We start from the raw sequence: 22,813 nt of genomic DNA on the forward strand, positions 1-22,813 counted from the left end.
AAATATCAATTCTGTTTAAGTGATAGGTTAGTTACTTTAAAAGAATATATGAAAACCAATAAAATTCATAAGAACTATGAAAACACAATTTATTTGTTATGAATAGCCAATCCACAATAAGAAAGTTATAAAATAGCTAAAGAGTACTTTTACTTTTTACAGCTGTCATACCATTGTGAAATTAGAAATAAGCTGATTTGTTGTTCCATTAACAGAATATTAAACATAATTACTAAAAAGAATGCTGCAGGATAACAGTAAAGGTGTTTTGTGGCTATAAACCAAAACACATACTATAACTGTTGTGAATATTTCAAATTAGATAACTTAGATATTTGAATTTCAAAAGTGTATTAATTCACTTCATTCGTCACATTATTCCTGTACCCTCTTTTTGCTTTGGAGGTGTACTGAAATCTATCCACAGACCGTAAGAGAATAATTCTGAATCATCTGAGTGATAACTGTCCATTTTCTGTTCTGCGAATAACAATATTTATTACTCGGTCACAAGTTCATAGCAAAATGTGAACTGTAATTTTCTTGCGTACTTTTTCTACCTGCTTTAATTGCATTGGAACACTGCTATAAATGTTTAATCTTTGAGGCTACCAGCTTGGCAGATGATGACACAAATAAATTTTCCACACTGATGATGTGAGAGACTATTTTCCAGATTGGAAATATGCTTTGCATGTGTTAGCTTTGAAGTGATATGATTGTTCTTCTGAAAAATAAGTACATATACACTTTGAAACATTAATGGCTTGCTAGATCACTCAGGCTCTATGAAAGTCAAACTGCTCATAACATAATGGATTCAGGTGTTATCTGGTGCTTGGTTCTAAAGAGAGACACCTAAAGATCGCAAAGCTTCAAAACAGGCACCTGGTGTTCCAGTCACAGGCTTCCAATGTTGGAAACATATTGGGCATAACAGTCAGTGAAAACCCGAATCAAAATCATGTAAAACAGTTCATGTTATGCAAATGAAAGACTTATCTCACACCATGTGGCTGCTTCCATTGTTTGCAGCAGAACAATTCTATTTAATATATATTCTGCTAGCTTATTTTATTCGCATGTGATAGGTAAATTCCATTTTTTGCCATAATTGTAAATGTTCTCAATTAATGTAATATAGACTTAAGTACAAACTTCAGCTCATGAAATCTTTACACGAGTTAAAAACCTACCATATCATTATAACTTTCGCTTCGTACTTAATGTGAAATATTTCTAATCTCGTCTGTGCAGCACATGTTGTTAAACTGTCTCAATATGTTTTTATATAAATAATATATACACTGCAATTCAACTAAATAGGTTTAGCTCCCCCATTATGTTAACCGGGGCTGAGACTGACGTTGCACACTTGGGTTTCAACAATCTGATCAATATTTCAATATAATTTTTGTTGAATGATGCTAATAAATATTTAAATGCTACTGCTAAAACCACTTAAGTGTACAGTGGGGTATCTCATGCAATTCTGGAAAAATATAAATTGATAAAATATATTTTTGCACTAGAATTTTTTCAATAAAAGTGACTGTGAAAAGGATTATTGGATGGCTCATAACAAGGGTAGCAAACTGTTCTTAATTATCAGTAAATACTTGCTAGCTATTGGAGGGACTAAATGTTTGTTACAAGAGCTGAAATGTTATGTTAATCTCAATTTTCTATCTTCCAACACATTTAATCAGCAGTCTAATTCCATCAAAAAATAATCCATTCAAATCCCAGCAGTGAAAAGAAGAACAGAATTTCCTAATAGTGAACCAACAAAAGAACCACCAAAATTTTTTGTGCGGTAGACCACATCAAATAATTTTGAAGGCTGTCGTTTGAACTTGGAACCTTGTGGATGAAAAGCAAGGTGCTAAACTGTCCTTAAAACTAAACGGCTCTTTCTGGCAAGCAGAAAGACCTGTCAATGAAAATCTGTAGTTAAACTTACTTGTACACAAATTGCAAACAGGCATTTTAGTGCATATGTAAACCAGACTGGGCTAAACAAAACAGAGTGGAAACTCTAACAACCAATATGCTTTTAACTTATTAACATTTTGATTGTAATTTCAGGACAGAAGTCCACTTGCAAACAGAAAACTTGTGCATAAAAAGACAGCAGAGCCATGAAAACAAGCAGCAGCTAAAAGCTCACTGCAATTTAAAATTTGCTTTAGATATAGCAATAGACAGAATGCAACAATCCATTGGCAAGCACGGAGTGAAACAGCTACCAAATAGTTAATAATTAATAGATTGCAAACATAATTCCATAGTTTATAAGTCACGGAAACATAATAGTACACACCTTCGGAACAGGCATCAGGAAAGACATAGCAGTGTGAACTGGTCTTGAAATGAAAACATACTGGAACGAGAATGCTGTACTTCACAAGATGCCCTGTGGCAATGCAGTAAGCTGTTTTCCATTGTGAAAAATTAACAGTCCACTACTCTCGTACATGCATATGGATAAATATAACAAGGACTGAAGTAAGGAGATAAGCAGTAACATACCTACACACATCCAGTAATCAGCACCAAGCCAATGCTTCTGGAGTCTGTCAGACCTCTGGTCATTTATCAATGCGCACGTCAATATGCTAAGAGCTACCCATATAAAAAAATCATTCCCAAGGCATATTTTGTATCTCTTTATGTGTCCCATTTGTCTAATATTAGTCCTATCTGTTATTTAGTTGCCAAAATGAATTGCTTTCTGAAAAAGACATAAGAAGTGAAATACAAATAATGAAGTGCTGTATAGTTCACCCTTCACTAATTAAAATGCAATTAATATCAAATCACTACTTTGTCGTTCTACTTAGTGAATAGTATAAATCCTTGAAGTCATAGCAATGGATTTTTTAACTTATAATAATAGCAAGGGCTCTGCGATTGTGCCCTGGGTCACCCCTGTCTAAACATTTACAGTATGTGTCTGAAATCTCAGTCAGTTTAGCTGAGGCGTTAAACCATTTATTTCAAACAGGTTACACCTTTGATAAAATTGCAGAAAGAAGAATTTCACAAGTATCCCATAGAGTAGCTTCAGGACCAACGTTAACAAACATTACAAAACATCACCATCAGACTCAACTAATTAAAGATTGAAAAATTATTAAAAACTAAGATATTACTGCATCGTCCCTGTCCAACAAGGCCAGAAGCTCCTTCAGCCTCAACCAGTTTGCCTGTTCCTCCTATCCCCGCTTCCTATCTATTTCCCTCAGAGGCTTTGTTTACTGTAAAAAAGCAACTTGTTTTTGTTTTAAAAAGAAATCAAATTAAAATAAGGAAGAAACTGCCTGCCTTCCTTTCTCTCAATTTATATTTTCTCTCTCCCTCTCCCTCTGTCTAACAGGTGTTAGAAATTAGAATCTCTGTCTCATAGGTGTAAGCCATTCACCTTAACCTTTTCTAACTGTCAACAAAACACAGATGAAGTAAGCTAGCTTCAAAATTCAATTAGACTTTTTTTCCCCTCCGAAGTTGAAGTAATACTACATGACAGAGGATACATTTTTTCTCTCCCATCAATCCTTTGCTTCTCTGACCCCAGTGTCTTACCCTAGTCTCTCTCCCAGACCCCTGTCTCTCTCACACACAGATCTCTTAATAAAAAACACAATCTGAATTTAACCTCAGTAAAGCTTTGAGATTTGTCCTCTAGCCTTTCTTCAAAATCAATGCTTGGCAAATCAAATCCTGATAATTCCAAAATGATCTGTCGATTAGGTTACAGTACTAGCCCACAACAGATTTACTGGTAGGGCAGCAAGCTAGTTCTTCAATGTAGCTGGATGACCTTAATGATTAGACCACTTTCCAAAATTTTTCTTCCCATGTAACAATTATGCTAGTTGACTGGTTATTATATGTCTACAATAATCTCTGTAGTTTGTAAGGAAAATTGGCAGTAATATTTGTCGTACTATTTGATTTTGCATGGAGCAATGCTATCTAAAGATTAACAAAGTATGTTAGAAAAAAGAATTGAATCCACTAAACAAGTGACTTGTATCACAACATAGATTCTAATCTTTCACTTTTACATTCTAAAAATGTATTAAATGTAAAACAAATTTATTGGAATCCTGAAAGAGTTAATGAAATGTTCAATGTGCACTGTAATATGCAGTTAGCTTTTTTCCCATAAATTTTCCTTTCAAATACTGTGCAGAGAGCTTTTTCTAGCAAGGACAGCAAATTAGGTTCCAAGACGCTGACATTTTTGTATGTCATGTTACCATGACTTAAAACCTTAGGGGTAAGTCAACTATCATCACCCATTAGCAGACAAAGGAAACATGTTACTGTGAATGAACAGCAAGAAATGAAGATGCATACGGACAGATAATATAATTTCCTATTTCCCTATGCAAACATTATAAATCTGACAAACAGAAATGTCCATTATGAATGGAATTACATAAGTACAAGTAGGCAGGCCAACAACTGAAATACCTTTCACAATCTGCCAGTGCTTACTCCTAATCACTGTAAACTATTCCTTCATTTAACACACATATTCTCTTAGATGACTGTAATGTAGTTTTAGCTGGAATTCAAGTATATAGTTCATAATACTATTGATCTGGGGAATGGGGAAACAGAAGAGTAGAAACTGCTTGGTGGTAAAATGAAAAACCAGGAAATAACATGGAAGATATGTGGAGTTTTTTTTAATTCATTCATGGGATGTGGGCGTCGCTGGCCAGGCCAGCATTTATTGCCCATCCCTAATTGCCCTTGAGAAGGTGGTGGTGAGCTGCCTTCTTGAATCGCTGCAGTCCATGTGGGGTAGGTACACCCACAGTGCTGTTAGGAAGGGAGTTCCAGGATTTTGACCCAGCAACAGTAAAGGAACGGTGATATAGTTCCAAGTCAGGATGGTGTGTGACTTGGAGGGGAACTTGCAGGTGTTGCTGTTCCCATGCATTTGCTGCCATTGTCCTTCTAGTTGGTAGAGGTCGCGGGTTTGGAAGGTGCTGTCTAAGTAGCCTTGGTGCATTGCTGCAGTGCATCTTGTAGATGGTACACACTGCTGCCACTGTGCGTCGGTGGTGGAGGGAGTGAATGTTTGTAGATGGGGTGCCAATCAAGCGGGCTGCTTTGTCCTGGATGGTGTCAAGCTTCTTGAGTGGTGTTGGAGCTGCACCCATCCAGGCAAGTGGAGAGTATTCCATCACACTCCTGACTTGTGCCTTGTAGATAGTGGACAGGCTTTGGGGAGTCAGGAGGTGAGTTACTCGCCTCAGGATTCCTAGTCTCTGACCTGCTCTTGTAGTCATGGTATTTATATGGCTACTCCAGTTCAGTTTCTGGTCAATTGTAGCCCCTAGGATGTTGATAGTGGGGGATTCAGCAATGGTAATGCCATTGAATGTCAAGGGGAGATGGTTAGATTCTCTCTTGTTGGAGATGGTCATTGCCTGCCACTTGTGTGGCACGAACGTTCCTTGTCACTTATCAGCCCAAGCCTGGATATTGTCCAGGTCTTGCTGCATTTCTACACGGATTGCTTCAGTATCTGAGGAGTCACAAATGGTGCTGAACATTGTGCAATCATCAGTGAACATCCCCACTTCTGACCTTATGATTGAAGGAAGGTCATTGATGAAGCAGTTGAAGATGGTTGGGCCGAGGACACTACCCTGAGGAACTCCTGCAGTGATGTCCTGGAGCTCAGATGATTGATCTCCAACAAGCACAACCATGTTCCTTTGCGCTAGGTATGACTCCAGCCAGCGGAGGGTTTTCCTCTTGATTCCCATTGACTTTAGTTTTGCTGGGGCTCCTTGATGCCATACTCGGTCAAATGCTGTCTTGATGTCAAGGGCAGTCACTCTCACCTGACCTCTTGAGTTCAGCTCTTTTGTCCATGTTTGAACCAAGGTTGTAATGAGGTTAGGAGCTGAGTGGCCCTGACAGAACCCAAACTGGGCGTCACTGAGCAGGTTGTTGCTAAGCAGGTGCCACGTGATGGCGCTGTTGATGACACCTTCCATCACTTTACTGATGGTTGAGAGTAGGCTGATGGGGCGGCGCAGTGGTTAGCACCGCCGCCTCACAGCTCCAGCGACCCGGGTTCAATTCTGGGTACTGCCTGTGCGGAGTTTGCAAGTTCTCCCTGTGACCGCGTGGGTTTTCGCTGGGTGCTCCGGTTTCCTCTCACAGCCAAAGACTTGCAGGTTGATAGGTAAATTGGCCATTATAAATTGCCCCTAGTATAGGTAGGTGGTAGGGGAAGTTGGGGATGTGGTAGAAATATGGGATTAATGTAGGATTAGTATAAATGGGTGGTTTATGGTCGGCACAGACTCGGTGGGCCGAAGGGCCTGTTTCAGTGCTGTATCTCTAAATAAATAAATAAATAAAACAAAATAATTGGCCGGGTTGGAGTAAACATAACAATATGCAAGTGAGCAGCTCTCAGCCATGAATTCCACATGAAAATTTGTACAAGGCTTACTGTTGTAATTGAAACAAATTAAATAAAGTAAAAGCAAAATACTGCGGATGCTGGAAATCTGAAGTAAAAACAAAATAATAGAAATTACAATAATAAAAGGACATTGACTTGAGACGTTAACCCTGTTTCTTTCTCCACAGATGCTGCCTAACCTGCTGAGCGTTTTCCGGCATTCTGTTTTTATTTTAAAATTGAAAATGTATGGAATACGTCAATTTTCAACTTCTAAACCTAATTTGATACCATTCTTTTAGCATTTGTGGTGGCGCAGTGCAAATAATTTCTGCAGCATACCACAATTTTTCTAATTTTACTCATACAGTTCAAACTTGATTCATTGCACTATTTGACATTTAAATCACAGAACTAATGCACTTCTGCTACATTGTGACTCCCATCTTTGCTCTCAACCCCAGGAAGCAACTGCCAATCTCATCATTAATATTTCAGATTTTGTCAAATTCAAGTTTTTACCCAGTAGCTTCAGAGATTGTCTCGTTGAGGAATTACTTAATCACAATTAAATTGCAGTAAAACAGGACTTCTGTGCACTACTATTATAACGTGTCTGCAATAGACAGCTTGAGCCTTGCTTGAGGGAAGAAAAGGTTAGAGAATCAGGGCTACAGTATTATCGTCCTCTCACTGTCCTTTGGAGTGTAGCTCCTGCTGAATCAGTGAATTTATATGATTAACAGGCTTCACTCTCACGATGGAATAATCAAGAGATTGATGACATATTTAATATCTACTGAAAGGAAAGGTTGAGAAGATATGAAGAAAAGCAGCTAACAACTAGCAGTAATAAAATGCAACCAGATCTAACTATACGGTTCACAATGACATATCTGTGCATACTAGATTCAACTGTTTTTAATCATAAAAACTAGATAACAGTGTACCTGGTGATTTGATAGATTTTACTGCATCAAAACACGTACTAAATCTCTTCAAGCATATGTCTTATGCTGTACTTATAATAATAGTAATATCCACATAATTATGCAACAAGAATATCATGTTTATAATATACCTCTAGTAACAGTTTTAAGGAGCAATACTATACTACTGATCACCAGTTTGGAATGTATTATAATGCAGAGGTGTACAATATGGTCCTGTAAAACTGTAGTAACCTCAAGAAATATATATATATATATATATATTAGAAAACCCTTTTGTTTCCCAGTATTATTTAAATTAGACCAGTGTTGCTGTTAATTAGTTTAGATTATCATTTTAAGATGAATTGTACTGCTGGTTTCTGACACTGTTAGCAGAATTTCTGTGAAACAATGAGAAAATACGTTTGCTTCCTGAAATAAATTATCCTTTACATCATCACTGTAGCCTAGCTATAAGATTGCTGGTGACACTGGCAGGAATTAACTTGCAAAAATATAGAAGCAGGATTGAAAATGTAAGGTCAAGATTCTCCCAAAATATTTACCTTCCACCATTAGCATCATTACCAAACAAATTTCTGTTTACTTACAACACAAATATAATTTTCCACTGGATATACAGAGATTCTGTTCCATAGATGTCACTTTCAATTTTAATTATAATTTCTTTATTATACAGAGTTCAATTAAGTTTCCATCATATTACAGATTTATAATAAATAACCTAAAATAAGCTATGTAGGCCAAATCTACAGTATGAAGATAAAGTGCAAGATATGTCAGAAATAGTAACTTTTAAAAAAAACAGAAGTCTCCCTTTAGTGAAGAAAATGTGCTTTTCACTTCTACACACTTTTACAGTCAATTGTGAACCACACCATTAAGATTTTGCAGGATTAATAATGCTGATCAGGAAAATTACGCTTAAAATACTAAACACAACAATGACTTACGATTTAACCCTCAGGCCTACCGTTAATTCCATCTGCATTATATTTAACCTCTAGTTGAATTTACATTGATACAGCTTTTAATTTCCTCTGAGCCAGGACTCTTTAGTGGTGCTATAGTACTGGAGAATGCAGCCAAAGTCAATCCTTAGAATAGAAAAACAAAGTGGTCTATTTTTGCTTTCTTGTGTTCTACATCCTTACAAACGTAGTGCCAAAAATAACTGAAAATTCTAATTTTGTCGAGTTACAGTTTGTCTTTTTTAACCATCCTCTGCAGTCCTTTTGTGGCACTGCCTCCAGTTTGTAAGAAGCATGTCTGCCTGCATACTGCGGAAGAAATTATATTGCTGTCAGCCATTATAATTCATAAGTATTGATTTTTCTCTTCACAATGCAGCTTATTTTCCTGCATATACCTCAAACGTAAAGTAGCAGGTGCTGAAAGCATACGTTTAAGTTACATCAGGGTTACATCAAGAAACATCAGGGTACAAATTCATTTTGGGCATTCGAGTAAAACGGGTAACAGTGAATTGACAGCCCGTTTTGCACTCCGCCCAATTTTTTTTCCTATTGACTGCAATTGAAAAGAAAATTGGGCAGAGTGTAAAATGAGTTACCGATTTTCTTTCATCCATTTTGTACTACTGCCAAGACAAATTTATATCCCAAGGTTTCTAAACAAAAGAAATGATTATAAAAATGAAAAATATCTCTTGTATAAATTCTCCATTTAATTTACAATTATTTTACAAAACCAGCATGTTTCCAGTGGCATTGCTTGGTAAGTCAGATAATATGCATTTTATAATGACAGGAGCATTATATTACAAAACTGCTAATGTGGAGTTGAATTTAATCTTAAACTTTAATTGTGGTAACTAAGTACAGCCTCAACTTAAGAGTTTGGAGATTAGAAAATGATTTTAAATTGCCTGCTCAGATCAAAAATAAAACAGCCTTGTTTTGCTCATCACTTTCCTTTGCTGACCCATATGTAGTACATTTTGTACTATCAGGACACCCTGTCGTCAGCATTTCCTGCTTTTAGATTTCTGCTTGAAAGCAGGTTAAGGTATATTTTGTGTTTCTGAATTTGTAGTATGTATTGGGAAATTGGTCAGTCTGTTATTTTACATGCGACAGACAGAAAATCACAGGAAGGCTGCAATTTCCTGATATGATCTCTTGCCATTCATTAGGAGTGCATAAGTGCAAAACTAACCCTTAAATGCCAGATCAATGAGCTCTTCACTTCATATTGTCTTTATTAAACATAAATTTTCATAAACAAGAAAAAGTTCCTTCATAAAATATGTAGAACTTAATCATTTATAATTTACAAGTTTTCATTTAAAAACATTTCCTTATGTATCAGAAACAGTTCAGAAGTAAATTTTCTAACTGAATTTTTCTTTATACAAAAGTAAAGGCAGGTGTCCAAAAAATAAATCCATTCTTAATGAGAAATATTTTGTTTCCTTTCTTAACCGTCAACAAGGAAACCATATTAAAAGGTTGTGCTGATTGCAAATGTTTCCTCAGCAACCTGTAACAGACAATTCGTAATTACGTAGAATATACAGCACAGGAACAGGCCGAACGGCTCAAGCAGACCATGCTGGCATTTATGTTCCACTCAAGGCTCCTGCCATCCTTCCTCATCTAACGCTACCAGCATAACCCGCTATTCCATTCTCTCTCATCTGCTTATCTAACTTCCTCTTAAATGCATCCATACTACTCATTTCAACTACTCACTGTGGTAGCGAGTTCCACATTTTCACCACTGTCTGAGTAAAGAAGTTTCTTTTGAATTCCCTATTTGATTTCTTGGTGACTGTCTTATATTGACGACCTCTAGTTCTGCTCTTCCACAAAACTGGAAACACTTTTTCTGTGCTGAGATTTTCCCTCCAAGGCAGTAAACAGGAGTCGGGACTGATTTTGGTTCCCGAACCCGCCTCTGGTGGGAAACTGATTAAAGTCAAGGTTTTCACATGGGTGAGTCCTTAATTGGCATGGAGACAGGTTTCCAGTCCAATTAAGGGTGGAAGGTGTTGTGTGATCACCTAAAGTGTGATGTCCCTTTAAGATCTCAGTATGCTATTGAGCTAAGTACCAGGATGTAGTCATATGACTACAAGCCATAGTCACTCTGCAACTGTAACACCCAGATGAAGGTTCTGTAAATAGTTTGCTCTGTACTGTATATAATAGTTTAGCTGTTAATAAACCTGTTAGAAATCTTCAGCAAATTGCACTCCATGCATATCATTTATGTTGCATCAGACAACATAAAGAACTCATTATATGGTGGCAGCTGTGGTGAAAAGACAAAGTCTAAGTTGAATACCACGGGTAAAACAGCTGTGAAAACGACTCTTCCTACAGCCACTAGTGAGAAAGTTCAAAATAAATACTGGCTCAAACAGTGGGGAGAAAACAGAACTTACCTCCAGCTGCAGAATACAGAGCCCAGAACGACAGGCTGCAAATAAATTCCTGCGATCGGGTGAGTCATTGTGCCGACGGATGAGGAATCCCCGTTTAAAAAAAAGCTTTGAAGTGCTTACAAAGTTGATTTTTTTTTAAAGGCTCTGTTAAAAAAAAAGCAAAACGACCCAATTCCTTTCTCAGGCTGAATTTGGGCACCTCCTGTAATGGCGCAGACAGATAGCAAAAAGCACAAAATTCTCCGAACACAGCAGAGCCTCCATTCATGGTTTTAAAAATATTAAACCACTCAAGCATGAAGAAGACTCTCCATTCACACAGCCAAAGTTGAAAAAATCATTAAACCACTCAAGTGTGAAGAAGTCTCCACTTATGCAGTCACAACTAAAAAATCATAAAACCACTCGAGCGTGAAGAACATAAACAAACTCTAGCAAAAAAAAAATCAACTGAACTGCCTATTGAACAGTTGATTAAACAGACATGCTTAAGTGCTGGCAGCAAAATAAAGACAGAACAATAAAACACCAACTACTCTCCATCCAAGCAGCCAGTCTAAACAATAAAGAATTTCTTAAAGGGGAAACGGTGCAGAGTGAATAGAACAAAGTTAAATAAAGACCAGAAAGCAAAAGAACAGCAGAAAGATAGATATCAAATTTTCCAGCATGAACTGGAAGGCCATTAATATCCTATCCGAATTCAAACTTTTCAAACAGAGAATGCAGTTATGCTTCACAGACCAAGTGATTGTAGAACCAGAGAAGCAGGCTGTAAAAATACTGACAGCAGTTGGAAATGACAGTGGGTAACAGCGAGAGCGGAGCTGGAGTATAAAGAGACCGGGAGAGAGAGAGAGAGAATTCACTCAGACAGCGGGAAACAGTAAGACCAGAGCCAAAGCATAAAGAGACCAGGAGAGAAAGAGAGTTCACCCAGATAGCGGGTAACAGTGAGAGCGGAGCCGGAGTATAAAGAGACTGGGAGAGAGAGAGAGAGAATTCACTCAGACAGCAGGAAACAGCGAGAGCAGAGCCAGAGCAAAAAGAGACCGGGGGAGAGAGAGAGAGAGAGAATTCACTCAGACAGCGGGAAACAGCGAGAGCAGAGCCGGAGCATAAAAGACTGGGACAGAGAGAAAGAGAGAGTTCACTCAGACAGCGGGAAACAGCGAGAGCGGAGCCGGAGCATAAACAGACCAGGAGAGAGAGAGAGTTCACTCAGACTGCATCGGACGTTTGAATAATAGTCAACAGTGACATCACAGGAAAGCTGCAAGGTGATTGGTTGGTGACTAACTGCTGTTAGGGAATAACTCTAAATAGCTGGGTTTGTAACTAAAGTAAAGAGAAAGGTCTACAGTTCCTTTTTAATATAATAGGTAGTGTTTTGGGTGGGGGGGGGGGGGAATCAAGGTTCCTGGTGTAAATAATCTAATTTTTGGGTAATTTAAGGGAGTAAAAACAGAGTGAAAAAAAAGTGACATCACAGGAAAACCGTAAATTCATTGGTTGGAAATTAACTGCTAATTTGAATTACCTATTCTAAGTTGATTTCAGATTAAAGGTGAATAGGAGAAATATTTTACAGATTAAAAACTAAAGACCAGTCAGAAATTTAAAAAACAAATTAAAATCTAATGAAATAAAATAGAGATGCAGGGCCAGGTGATGTGAAGTACCAGCATGATGTGGGAGCTGGTGGACCCCATTGTGGTTCCTGGTGACCACATCTGTAGCAAATACTGGCTGCTCGAGGAACTCCGGCTCAGAGTTGATGAGCTGGAGTCTGAGCTTCAGACACTGCGACACATCAGGGAGGGGGAGAGTTATCTGGATGCTGTGTTCCAGGAGGCAGTCACATCGCTTAGATTAACTACCTTGAATTCGGCCAGTGGTCAGGGACAGGAGGGTGTGACAATGAGTGAGGCAGGTAGAGGGATCTAGGAGGTAGTGCTGCAGGAGCCTCAGCCATTGTCCTTGTCCAACAGGTTCGAGATTCTTGCTCCCTGTGTGGACGAGAGCAGGGACTGTAGGGAGGATGAGCAAACTGACCACAGCACCATTGTACAGGGAGCCATTCAAGTGGGGGGAGAAAAGAGAAATGTAGTTGTAATCGGGGATAGTATAGTTAGGGGCATAGACACGGTTCCCTGTGGCCAGGATCGAGAGTCCCGAAGGCTCTGTTGCCTACCTGGTTCCAGGGTTCGGGATATCTCATCTGGGCTGCAGAGGAACTTGGAATGGGAGAGTAAAGATCCAGTTGTCGTGGTCCACGTAAGTACCAACGATGTAGGTAGAATGAGGTTAGAGGTTCTGCTGCGGGAATATGAGCAGCTAGAGGCTAAATTAAAAAATAGAACCAAAAAGGTAATAATCTCTGGATTACTACCTGAGCCACGAGCAAATTGGCAAAGGGTCAATAAGAGGTAAATGCGTGGCTCAAAGATTGGCGTGGGAAAAATGGGTTCGAATTCGTGAGACGTTGGCACCAGTACTGGGGAAGGAGGGAGCTGTTCCGATGGGACGGGCTCCACCTGAATCATGCTGGGACCAGAGTCCTGGCGAATAGCATAACTAGGGCTGTAGATAGGGCTTTAAATTAAATAGTGGGGGGGAGGGTTCAGTTGCATGGAAAAACAGGAAATTAAAGGAGAAGGTAGGAGTGCAGGTTAGTGGTGAGGTTGATTGTTACCAAACTGCAAGTAGTATACTGGTTAAACCAGAAGAGAGAAATAATAAACAAGCGAATAAAGAATCAGTGCTGAAGGACAGGTTAGGGGGTATAGCCCAAATAAAAGTTCTATATACAAATGCACAGAGTGTAAGGAATAAACTAGATGAGCTGCAGGCGCAAATTCAAATGAAAGATAATGATGTGTTGGCCATTGCGGAGATGTGGCTGCAGGATGGTCGAGACTGGGAACTAAACATACCTGGTTATAAAGTTTACAGGAGGGACAGGGAAAATGGCAGAGGGGGAGGAGTAGCCTTACTGATTAGAAATAATATCACCTCATTGGTGGGACAAGATATAATGAGGGGAAAGCATCTAGTGGAGACCTTATGGGTGGAATTGAGGAACAGAAAAGGATCTAAAACTGTAATAGGTGTTGTGTATAGACCACCTGGTAGCAGTTCTGAGGTGTTAGATTGTATAAATGCACAAATTAGGCAAGTGTGTAACAAAGGCAGAGTAGGATTAATGGGGGATTTTAATTTACACATAGATTGGGGGAGGCAGAATAGCGGCACAGTGGCGCAGTGGTTAGCACCACAGCCTCACAGCGCCAGTGACCCGGGTTCGGTTCTGGGTACTGCCTGTGCGGAGGTTGCAAGTTCTCCCTGTGGCCGCGTGAGTTTCCTCCAGGTGCTCCGGTTTCCTCCCACATGCCAAAGATTTGCGGGTTGATAGGTAAATTGGCCATTGTAAAAGAAATTACCACTAGAGGAGGTAGGTGGTAGAATTGAGGGAAGGTGGGGATGTGAGAGGGAAAATGGGATTAGTATAAATGGGTGGTTTTATCGGCGCGGACTCGGTGGGCCGAAGGGCCTGTTTCAGTGCTGTATATCTCTCTATGAGTCTATGACACCTGTCAGAAAGTTAGTGTATTTCTGGAATGTGTCTGGGATAGTTTCCGACAGCAATATGTCCTAGATGTAACAAGGGGACAGGCAATATTAGATTTAGTTATGAGTAATGAGCCAAATTTAATTAGTAGCCTAACTGTGCGTGAACATTTATCACATAGTGATCACAAGATGATCGAATTCAAGGTAGCGTTTGAAAGTGAAAAGCACGAATCAGCTACTAGAATTTTAGACTTGGGTAAGGCTGACTTTACCGGGATGAGACAGAGACTGTCCATGGTAAACTGGGTAGATCTATTAATGGGTCAAACGACTGAAGAACAGTGGAGAATATTTAAAGAAACATTTAACAAAATACAGAGCGAGTATATACCCGAGAGGAAAAAGCTCCACTTCACAGAAAAAACAGCCATGAACAACTAAAGAGATTAGGGATAGCATAAAATAAAAAGGGCTGACAAAAATGCAAAACGCAGCACTGATCCGGCCGAATGGGATCGATACAAAGACCAGCAAAGGGTCACAAAGCAGCTTATAAGAGCTACTAAAAGAGATTATGAAAGGAAACTTGCAAGGGACATCAAAATCAATAAGAAGAAATTTTATAGTTACATAAAGGGAAAGCGGGTGGTCAAGAGCAATGTAGGCCCACTAAAAGCTGAAAATGGAGATACTGTCATTGATAATGGGGAAATGGCAGTCATGTTGAACAATTACTTTGCCTCAGTATTTACAGTTGAAAAGGAGGATAACTTGCCGGAAGTCCCGAAAAAATTAATAGCTGGTAGGGGACAGGGACATAATACAATTAACGTAAGTAAAACATCAGTAACAAGGAAATTAATGCAACTAAAGAATGAGAAATCCCCAGGACCTGACGGTTTCCATCCGAAGGTGTTAAAGGAAGTAGGGGAGCACATTGTAGATGCCCTAACTATAGTCTTTCAGAGTTTCTTAGATTCAGGAGTGGTCCCTCTGGATTGGAAAGTTGCACATGTCACTCCACTTTTTAAGAAGGGTGAAAGGGGGAACCAAGGAAATTACAGACCAGTTAGCCTGACATCTGTGGTGGGCAAGTTGCCGGAGTCTATAATCAAGGATAGGGTGACTGAACACCTAGAAAAATTTCAGTTAATCAGGAACAGCCAGCATGGATTCATGACGGGAAGGTCATGCCTGACAAATTTCATTGAATTTTTTGAAGAGGTGACGAAGGTAGTGGACAGGGGAATGTCTATAGATGTTATATATGTGGACTTCCAGAAGGCATTTGATAAAGTCCCACATAAGAGACTGTTAACTAAGGTAGAAGCCCATGGAGTTGAGGGCAAATTATTGACATGGTTAGGAAGTTGGTTGAGTGGTAGGCGACAGAGAGTGGGGATAATCGGTAAGTACTCCGATTGGCAGGATGTGACTAGTCGTGTCCGCAGGGATCTGTGTTGGGGCCTCAATTATTCACATTATTCATTAACGACTTGGATGGTGGCATAGTAGGTCATATATCCAAATTTGCTGATGATACAAAGTTAGGTGGCATTGTAGACATTCTAGATGATAGCATAAAATTGCAAGGAGATATTGACAGACCAGGTGAGTGGGCAAGACTGTGGCAGATGGATTTCAATGTGGGCAAGTGTGAGATTATCCATTTTGGACCAAAAAAGGATAGAGCAGGGTACTTTCTAAATGGGAAGAGGTTAAGTACAGTGGATGTCCAAAGAGACTTGGGGGTTCAGGTGCATAGATCTTTAAAATTCCACGAGCAAGTGCAGAAAATAATCAAAAAGGCTAATGGAATGCTAGCCTTTGTATCTAGAGGATTGGAGCATAAAGACACAGAGGTTATGCTGCAGCTGTACAAAACCCTGGTTAGCCCCACTTGGAGTACTGTGAGCAGTTCTGGGCACCACACCTTAGGAAGGAAACATTGGCCTTGGAGGGAGTGCAATGTAGATTTACAATAATGATACCTGGACTACAGGGGTTAAGTTACGAGGAGAGATTACACAAATTAGGCGGGTTTTCACTAGAATTTAGAAGGTTAAGGAGTGATCTGATCGAAGTCTTCAAGATATTAACAGGAAAAGACAGGCTAGATAAAGATAAACTATTTCCACTGGTTGGAGATTCTAAAACTAGGGGGCATAGCCTAAAAATTAGGACCAGACCGTTCAGGAGTGATGTTAGGAAGCATTTCTTCACGCAAAGGGTGGCAGAGGTTTGGAACTCTCTCCCACAAACAGCAGTTGAAGCTAGAACAGTTGTTAATTTTAAATCTGAGATAGATAGATTTTTGTTAAGCAAAGATATTAAGGGATATGGGCCAAAAGCAGGTATATGGAGTTAGGCTGTGGATCAGCCATGATCTCGTTGAATGGTGGGACAGGCCCGAGGGGCTGAATGGCCTACTCCTGTTCCTATCTTCCAATGAGGGATTACACAGAATCAACACCTCCGGGTTATCTGAAGAAGACCAGAAAGATTGCGCAAAGATATGGAAAGTGCTAGAGATCAGCTCCAGTTAAGAGTGAATTTTAGAATTCACCGCCTGGAATTGATATCCTACAGGCAACAGCCTCAGGAATCAATAGACCAGTTCATCAGTAGATGCTGTAATAAGGGCAATGAATGCGATTTTTTCATAAACTGTGCTGTCAGATTGACGAATAGAGCTGGTAATTTTCTCAACACCCATTGAAATGTGTCAGAAAGATCTCTTGGGGAAAAAGAAAGGTCACAGCACTGAGGCGCTGCTAGAAGATGGCAGGAAATACAAAGCCACTGTAGCTGGACAACAGCATCTGCAAGCACGAGGCCAACAGTATCGGCACCATAACCAAGTCAAAAAAAGCAAGCAAGCTGTGTGGTTTGTCCCACTCATGGCGAAGTTGTCCTGCATTTCAAGATCCGTACAAGACGTGTGGTGCAAAAGGACACTGGGCCCGCCTATGCAAGAAATCTGGCTCCAAAGACACAGCCAGAAGTCACAGTAGGACACACACAAACAGAAGACAGGCGCAGTAACAGAGCAGCAGCAAAGAAAGCACCTGAGACCTGCGTAAATGCAAGCCGATACATAAAGAGTACAGCGAAACAGACCTGAGATAAGACTCAGAGAGGAGTAATTCTCAGCCAGAAGATGAGCAGGCGTCTCACATTGTGAACCTGACCTATTGGGTTGAATTTTACCTCCTCCTGACGTCAGGGGTCATGGCGGGGAGGGCCTGAAAAATGCCTGCGGGAGAGGCCCGCCATGGGCCTCGATGCCGGGAAGGCCCCGCCCCATACTACTGGTGGTGGCGAGGCCTTGTGGCGGCCCCCATGCCGCTCGGCAACAGGGCCAAAATTTAAATATTTTAATGCATGCCAATGAATGAATAATTACTCATCTCATCACGCCGGCCGTCCTGCTCTGATAGTACGGTTGGTGGCCGGCACTCCCGCACCGTCTGATCTCTGACCAGTGGGAGTGGGGGAGGAGGTAAGTTTTCAGGGCGGAATGGGGGGATGGGGGGAGAGCTGGCACAAACTAATGTGATTGGTGGAGGGACTGGTGGGAAGGGGTAAAGTTATAAGTTTGTTAACTTTGCGGGTGGGGGGTGCGGAAGGTCAGATGCACGAGGTAAGTATTCTGGGGGGATGAGGGCAAGGAATGAATTGTTTACTCATTGAGGGCGGTGGGAGAGGGGCTTGAAACTTTTCATTTTAAATTTATAATGCCGACAACCTTAACAATTCAAATTTAATGGAGAGGCTTGAGGCCCTTTAAAAATGGTGATATATGGACTTTTAAGCCTCTGCACTTATAAATCTCACAATCCCTATCCTTGTACCTGTACATTTTGTAATCTATAACCCAGATAACTAATTTTGATGTTATCTAATTTTGTGTGTTTTTACTTGTAGCATATGAGACTTATTTTTGGAAAGAAAGGGGATGTTGTGTGATTGCCTTAAGAGTGATGTCCCTTTAAGATCTCAGTATGCTAATGAGCTTCAACCAATTCGATTCACTCCCTTCAGCCAATTCGATTCACTCCGTGTGATATCAAGAAATGACTGAAGGCACTAAATACTGCAGAGACTATGGGCCCTGACAACACTCTGGCAATAGTACTGAAGACATGTGTTCCAGAACTAGCCATGCCCCTAGCCAAGCTGTTCCAGTACAGCTACAATACTGGCATCTACCCGGCAATGTGGAAAATTGCCCCAGTATGTCCTGTACAGAAAAAGCAGGGCAAATCCAACCGGGCCAATTACCGCCTCGTCAGTAAAGTAATGGAAGGCACATTCGACAGTGCTATCAAGCGGCACTTGCTTAGCAATAAAACAAAAGCAAAATACTGCAGATGCTGGAAATCTGAAATAAAAACAGGAAGTGCTGGAAATATTCAGTAGGTCAGGCAGCATCTGTGGAGAAAGAAGCAAAGTTAATGTTTCAGGTCTGTGACCTTTCATCAGAACTGGCAAAGGTTAGAAAAGAATTAGGTTTTAAGCAAGTGAAGGGGTTGGAGAAGAGAACAAAAGGAAAGGTGTGTGATAGGGCAGAGCGCAGGAGAGATTAAATAACAAAGCTGTTCTGGAACAAAGTCAAAGAGTGTGTTAATGCTTGTGGTGAAAAACAAAGCATTAGTCCAGAGAGATTGTTAATAGCGGAATAATGAACAGCTCTGTCTACATGAAAAACGGGTACATGGTTAAAAAATAAAAGTAAAATAAAATTAAAAAATATAAAAATATTTTTAAAAGGCCAGCCTTCTCTGAAGTTATTGAACTCAGTGTTCAGTCCGCAAGGCTGTAGAGTGCGTAATCAAAAGATTAGGTGCTGCTCCTCGAGCTTGTGTTAATGCTCACTGGAACACTGGAGCATGCCAAAGACAGAAATGCTGACATGACAGCAGGGGGGGTGGGTGTTGAAATGGAAAGCGACTGGAAGCTCGGGGTTCTGCTTTCGGACTGAGCGGAGGTATTCCGCAAAGCTGTCACCCAATCGGCGTCTGGTCTCCCCAATATAGAGGTGACCACATTGTGAGCAGCAAATACAGACTGTCGGCCTGCCAGGAGCTGGGTGCCCGCTTCCAGGCAGGAATCTTCCCCTGTCGCATTAAGAAACTGGTGGCCAGCTGGAAAATCCCAGTCAGCCTCTTTAGTCCCTGCTCAACAAAGCTCTTAACCCGGCCTGCCTCTTGGGGGCGGGCGGCCTTCTCAGGCCCCGGACCGACGTTGGCCAAAATGGACCATGTCAGGAGCAGGGTCGGGAAGCCGGCACGCTGGTCAGCCTCCTAAGTTTTGGGCCCCATCTGCCTTAGTTCCCGACATCAGCGGGGCCTGAAAATTCAGCCCTTTGTGTCTCTCAAAACCTTTCATAATTTTGAAGGCTTCTATTATGACAATCCTCAGCCTTCTCTTTTCAAGAGAAAAGAGACCCAGCCTGTTCATCTTTTTCCCTAAGGTATAACCTTGCAGTTTGATATCGTCCTTGAAAATTTTTTTTGCACCCTTTCTAGTGTCTCAATATAATTTTTATTATATGGTGACAGTAATTCAAGTGTGATCTAACCAAAGTTCGATACAAGTTTAGCACAACTTCGCTACTTTTCAATTCTATCCCTCTGGAAATAAACCCTACTGCTTGGTTTGCTTTTTATATGGCCTCATTTGCCTGCTTGACAACACTAACTGATTTGTGTATTTGTACTTCCACATTCTTTGCTCCACTACCCCATCTAGATTCTTAGTTTCTAAGTAACATGTGACCTTCTAATTTTTCTTAACAAAATGTTAACACCTCATACTTATCCATGTTGAAACTCACTTGCCAATTATATGCCTATATTATGAGTTTATTAATGTCTGCTTGTAGTCCTCCTTGGTGTTTACAATCCCTTCTAATTTGGTATCATCTGCAAATTTTGAATTTCTGTTTTTGATTCCAAAGTCTAAATCATTAATATAAATTGCGAACAGCCGTCCCAGCAGTGATCCTTGTGGAATCTCACTTCCCATCTTGAGCCACTCTAAATTGCTACCCTTTACTCTCTGCTTTCTGTCTTTCAACCAGTCACTTATCCATGCTGCTACTTGTTCCTGACTCTGCATCAATGTTCCCGCTACCCTCACAGCAGCATGGAAGGGTACTTGTTCTGTGATAAATAACGTGCATGCGCAGCAATGCAAAAAAAAGTGGCCAGGTATAACAACTGATTTTTAAAAGTAACATTCCTCTGCATGCTCTGACTTTATTCATTAGTCTATTATGTAGCACTTTAATGAAGGCCTTTTGGAAATGTAGATATATTACATCTACTGCATCACCCTTATCTACTCTCTCTGCTACTTTTTCAAAGTATTCGATGAGGTTGTTCAAGCAAGGCAGTCCCTTTTTAAATCCATGTTGACTATATTTATCATAATATTTTTGGTTTCTTCTATTTTCTCCTTTCATAGGGATGCCATTATTTTTCCTACTACTGATTGGTCTATAATTTCCTGGACATGTTCTGTTTCCCTTCTTAAATATAGGTATATATGGCACTACAACTTTTTCTAATGAATTATTGAATATATGTAATAGTGCCTCAGCTATCTCTTCCCTAGATTTTTTTTAGAATGCCTGGATGCAGTCTAGGTGTTTTATCCTCTTTGAGTTTGATTAGTTTATTTAACATTTCTCCTCTTATTTAAACACGGTTAAGTCATTTCTAATTTCATATTCCAAAGTCAATCAATCACTGGATCTGTCTCCTTAGTAAATGCTGAAGTAAAATAATTTAATAGCTTTGCCATTTTGTTAACGCTGCCTGCGATTTTATACTGACTGTCCCTATTCCCATCCCAACCTTCCCTTTTTTTCTTACTTTATGTGCCTGTAGAATATTTCACTATTTTAATTGCTATTCAATGTTATCCCGGGTTTCCTCCGGGTGCTCCGGTTTCCTCCCACAAGCCAAAAGACTTGCAGGTTGATAGGTAAATTGGCCATTATAAATTGTCACTAGTATAGGTAGGTGGGAGGGAAATATAGGGACAGGTGGGGATGTTTGGTAGGAATATGGGATTAGTGTAGGATTAGTATAAATGGGTGGTTGATGTTCGGCACAGACTCGGTGGGCCGAAGGGCCTGTTTCAGTGCTGTATCTCTAATCTAATCTAATCCATGTCCAAAATAAAAGATGAGAATTCCATCTCTGGTTTGTTTGATCACCTTTTAGAAAAGGCAAAGACACTATCAGATCAATGGATGACAGGACACACTCTCATCAACTCATGTTGGTGCAGAATGCATGCTGGGGAATTTTGCAAAATGTATATGCCTAGAATGCAAAGATCGCATTTTGGGAACTTATGAAAACTGCACACAGTAAGATTGCACAAGTGTGGATGGAAGCTCTGAACTATTTTTGAGGTTAAAAAAATCTGGTTGATGCCCAGGTTTTTGAGATAGATGGCGACCTTAATGCATACATTTTAAGGAAGACTAAAGAGATTAAAGAACAATGGCTAAATGTAATTGTATTATGAAATATGATTGAGTTATTTTGTTTAAAATTTTAGACATCAGTTACAGAGGAAAAAAATGAAAATTTTTCCTAACAACATTTTTAACAATTCATCATTAAATTTGAGTGATATTATAAAGTAAGTATTTAGCTGCCTGTATAAAGATTCTATAATTGTTATTTTTCCATGTAAACAGTTTTAACTGTGTTTATACATATATATATGAATAGCATTACAAATTCTTTACACGGGCAGTTATAAAGTATTAGAAAAAATTGTGACTAAAGATCATGTCTATCCATCTCTCTATTTCATAGTTGTTATTTGTTAAAATCCGTCTCACAGGCATAAGCCATTACCAATTATATTTTCTATCAATAAAACGTAGGATAACTAATTGCCTTCAAAATTCAATTGTTTTTGAACATTGAACTAACATTAAAACTCTGACCTTTCTCCCTCAACCTAATGCACTTTCTAAAGTTTATGGAAAGTAAAAAAAATTACAACAGATGTTTGATTAGAACTGTAATCTTCTTACACAAATGCCATTCTTTAAATAATATTTAGATTTACCTCACTAAAGTTTTTTTGAAATTTTTCCTCATTTTGCAAAATTACTTGAAAAAGCTAATGGGCAGAAACTACTATAAACTAACAAAACATATTCCAACAGTACTGCTAAATGGTTTTGATGCATCCAAGGAAAATCAGTCCATAACATGTACTCAGACTGCACAATCTAAATTCAGCTCAGTGTCACATCTCTGAGTGAAAATATAAAATCCAAGCCCAGGCTTTTGTGAGAGGCTGAAGCCTTCAAGTAACAACTTTAATGAGTGTGTTCTCTGGTACAAAAGACAATTTAATATTGTGAATATATTTAAAAAAAATTCTTGTTCAAACCCTTAT

The 22,813-nt window shown here is 39.6% G+C and overlaps 1 protein-coding gene across 8 annotated transcripts in view; it reads right to left on the reverse strand.

The window, feature by feature from the left end:
* rgs3a (regulator of G protein signaling 3a) overlaps positions 1 to 22,813 on the reverse strand; it is a 401,039-nt gene that overhangs the window by 91,354 nt on the left and 286,872 nt on the right. The window contains exon 1 of one of the 8 annotated variants that reach the window (XM_068012629.1): positions 2,324 to 2,365. The exons of the other annotated variants lie outside the window; for them this stretch is intronic. Within the exon in view, the coding sequence (XP_067868730.1) occupies positions 2,324 to 2,350 (27 nt within the window). The 5' untranslated portion in view covers positions 2,351 to 2,365. Of the gene's footprint in view, positions 1 to 2,323; positions 2,366 to 22,813 lie in introns of those variants that run through there. 8 annotated transcript variants of the gene reach the window in all.

Source organism: Heterodontus francisci, chromosome 32 (assembly GCF_036365525.1).
Source record: "Heterodontus francisci isolate sHetFra1 chromosome 32, sHetFra1.hap1, whole genome shotgun sequence".
Classification (NCBI taxonomy): Eukaryota; Metazoa; Chordata; class Chondrichthyes; order Heterodontiformes; family Heterodontidae; genus Heterodontus; species Heterodontus francisci.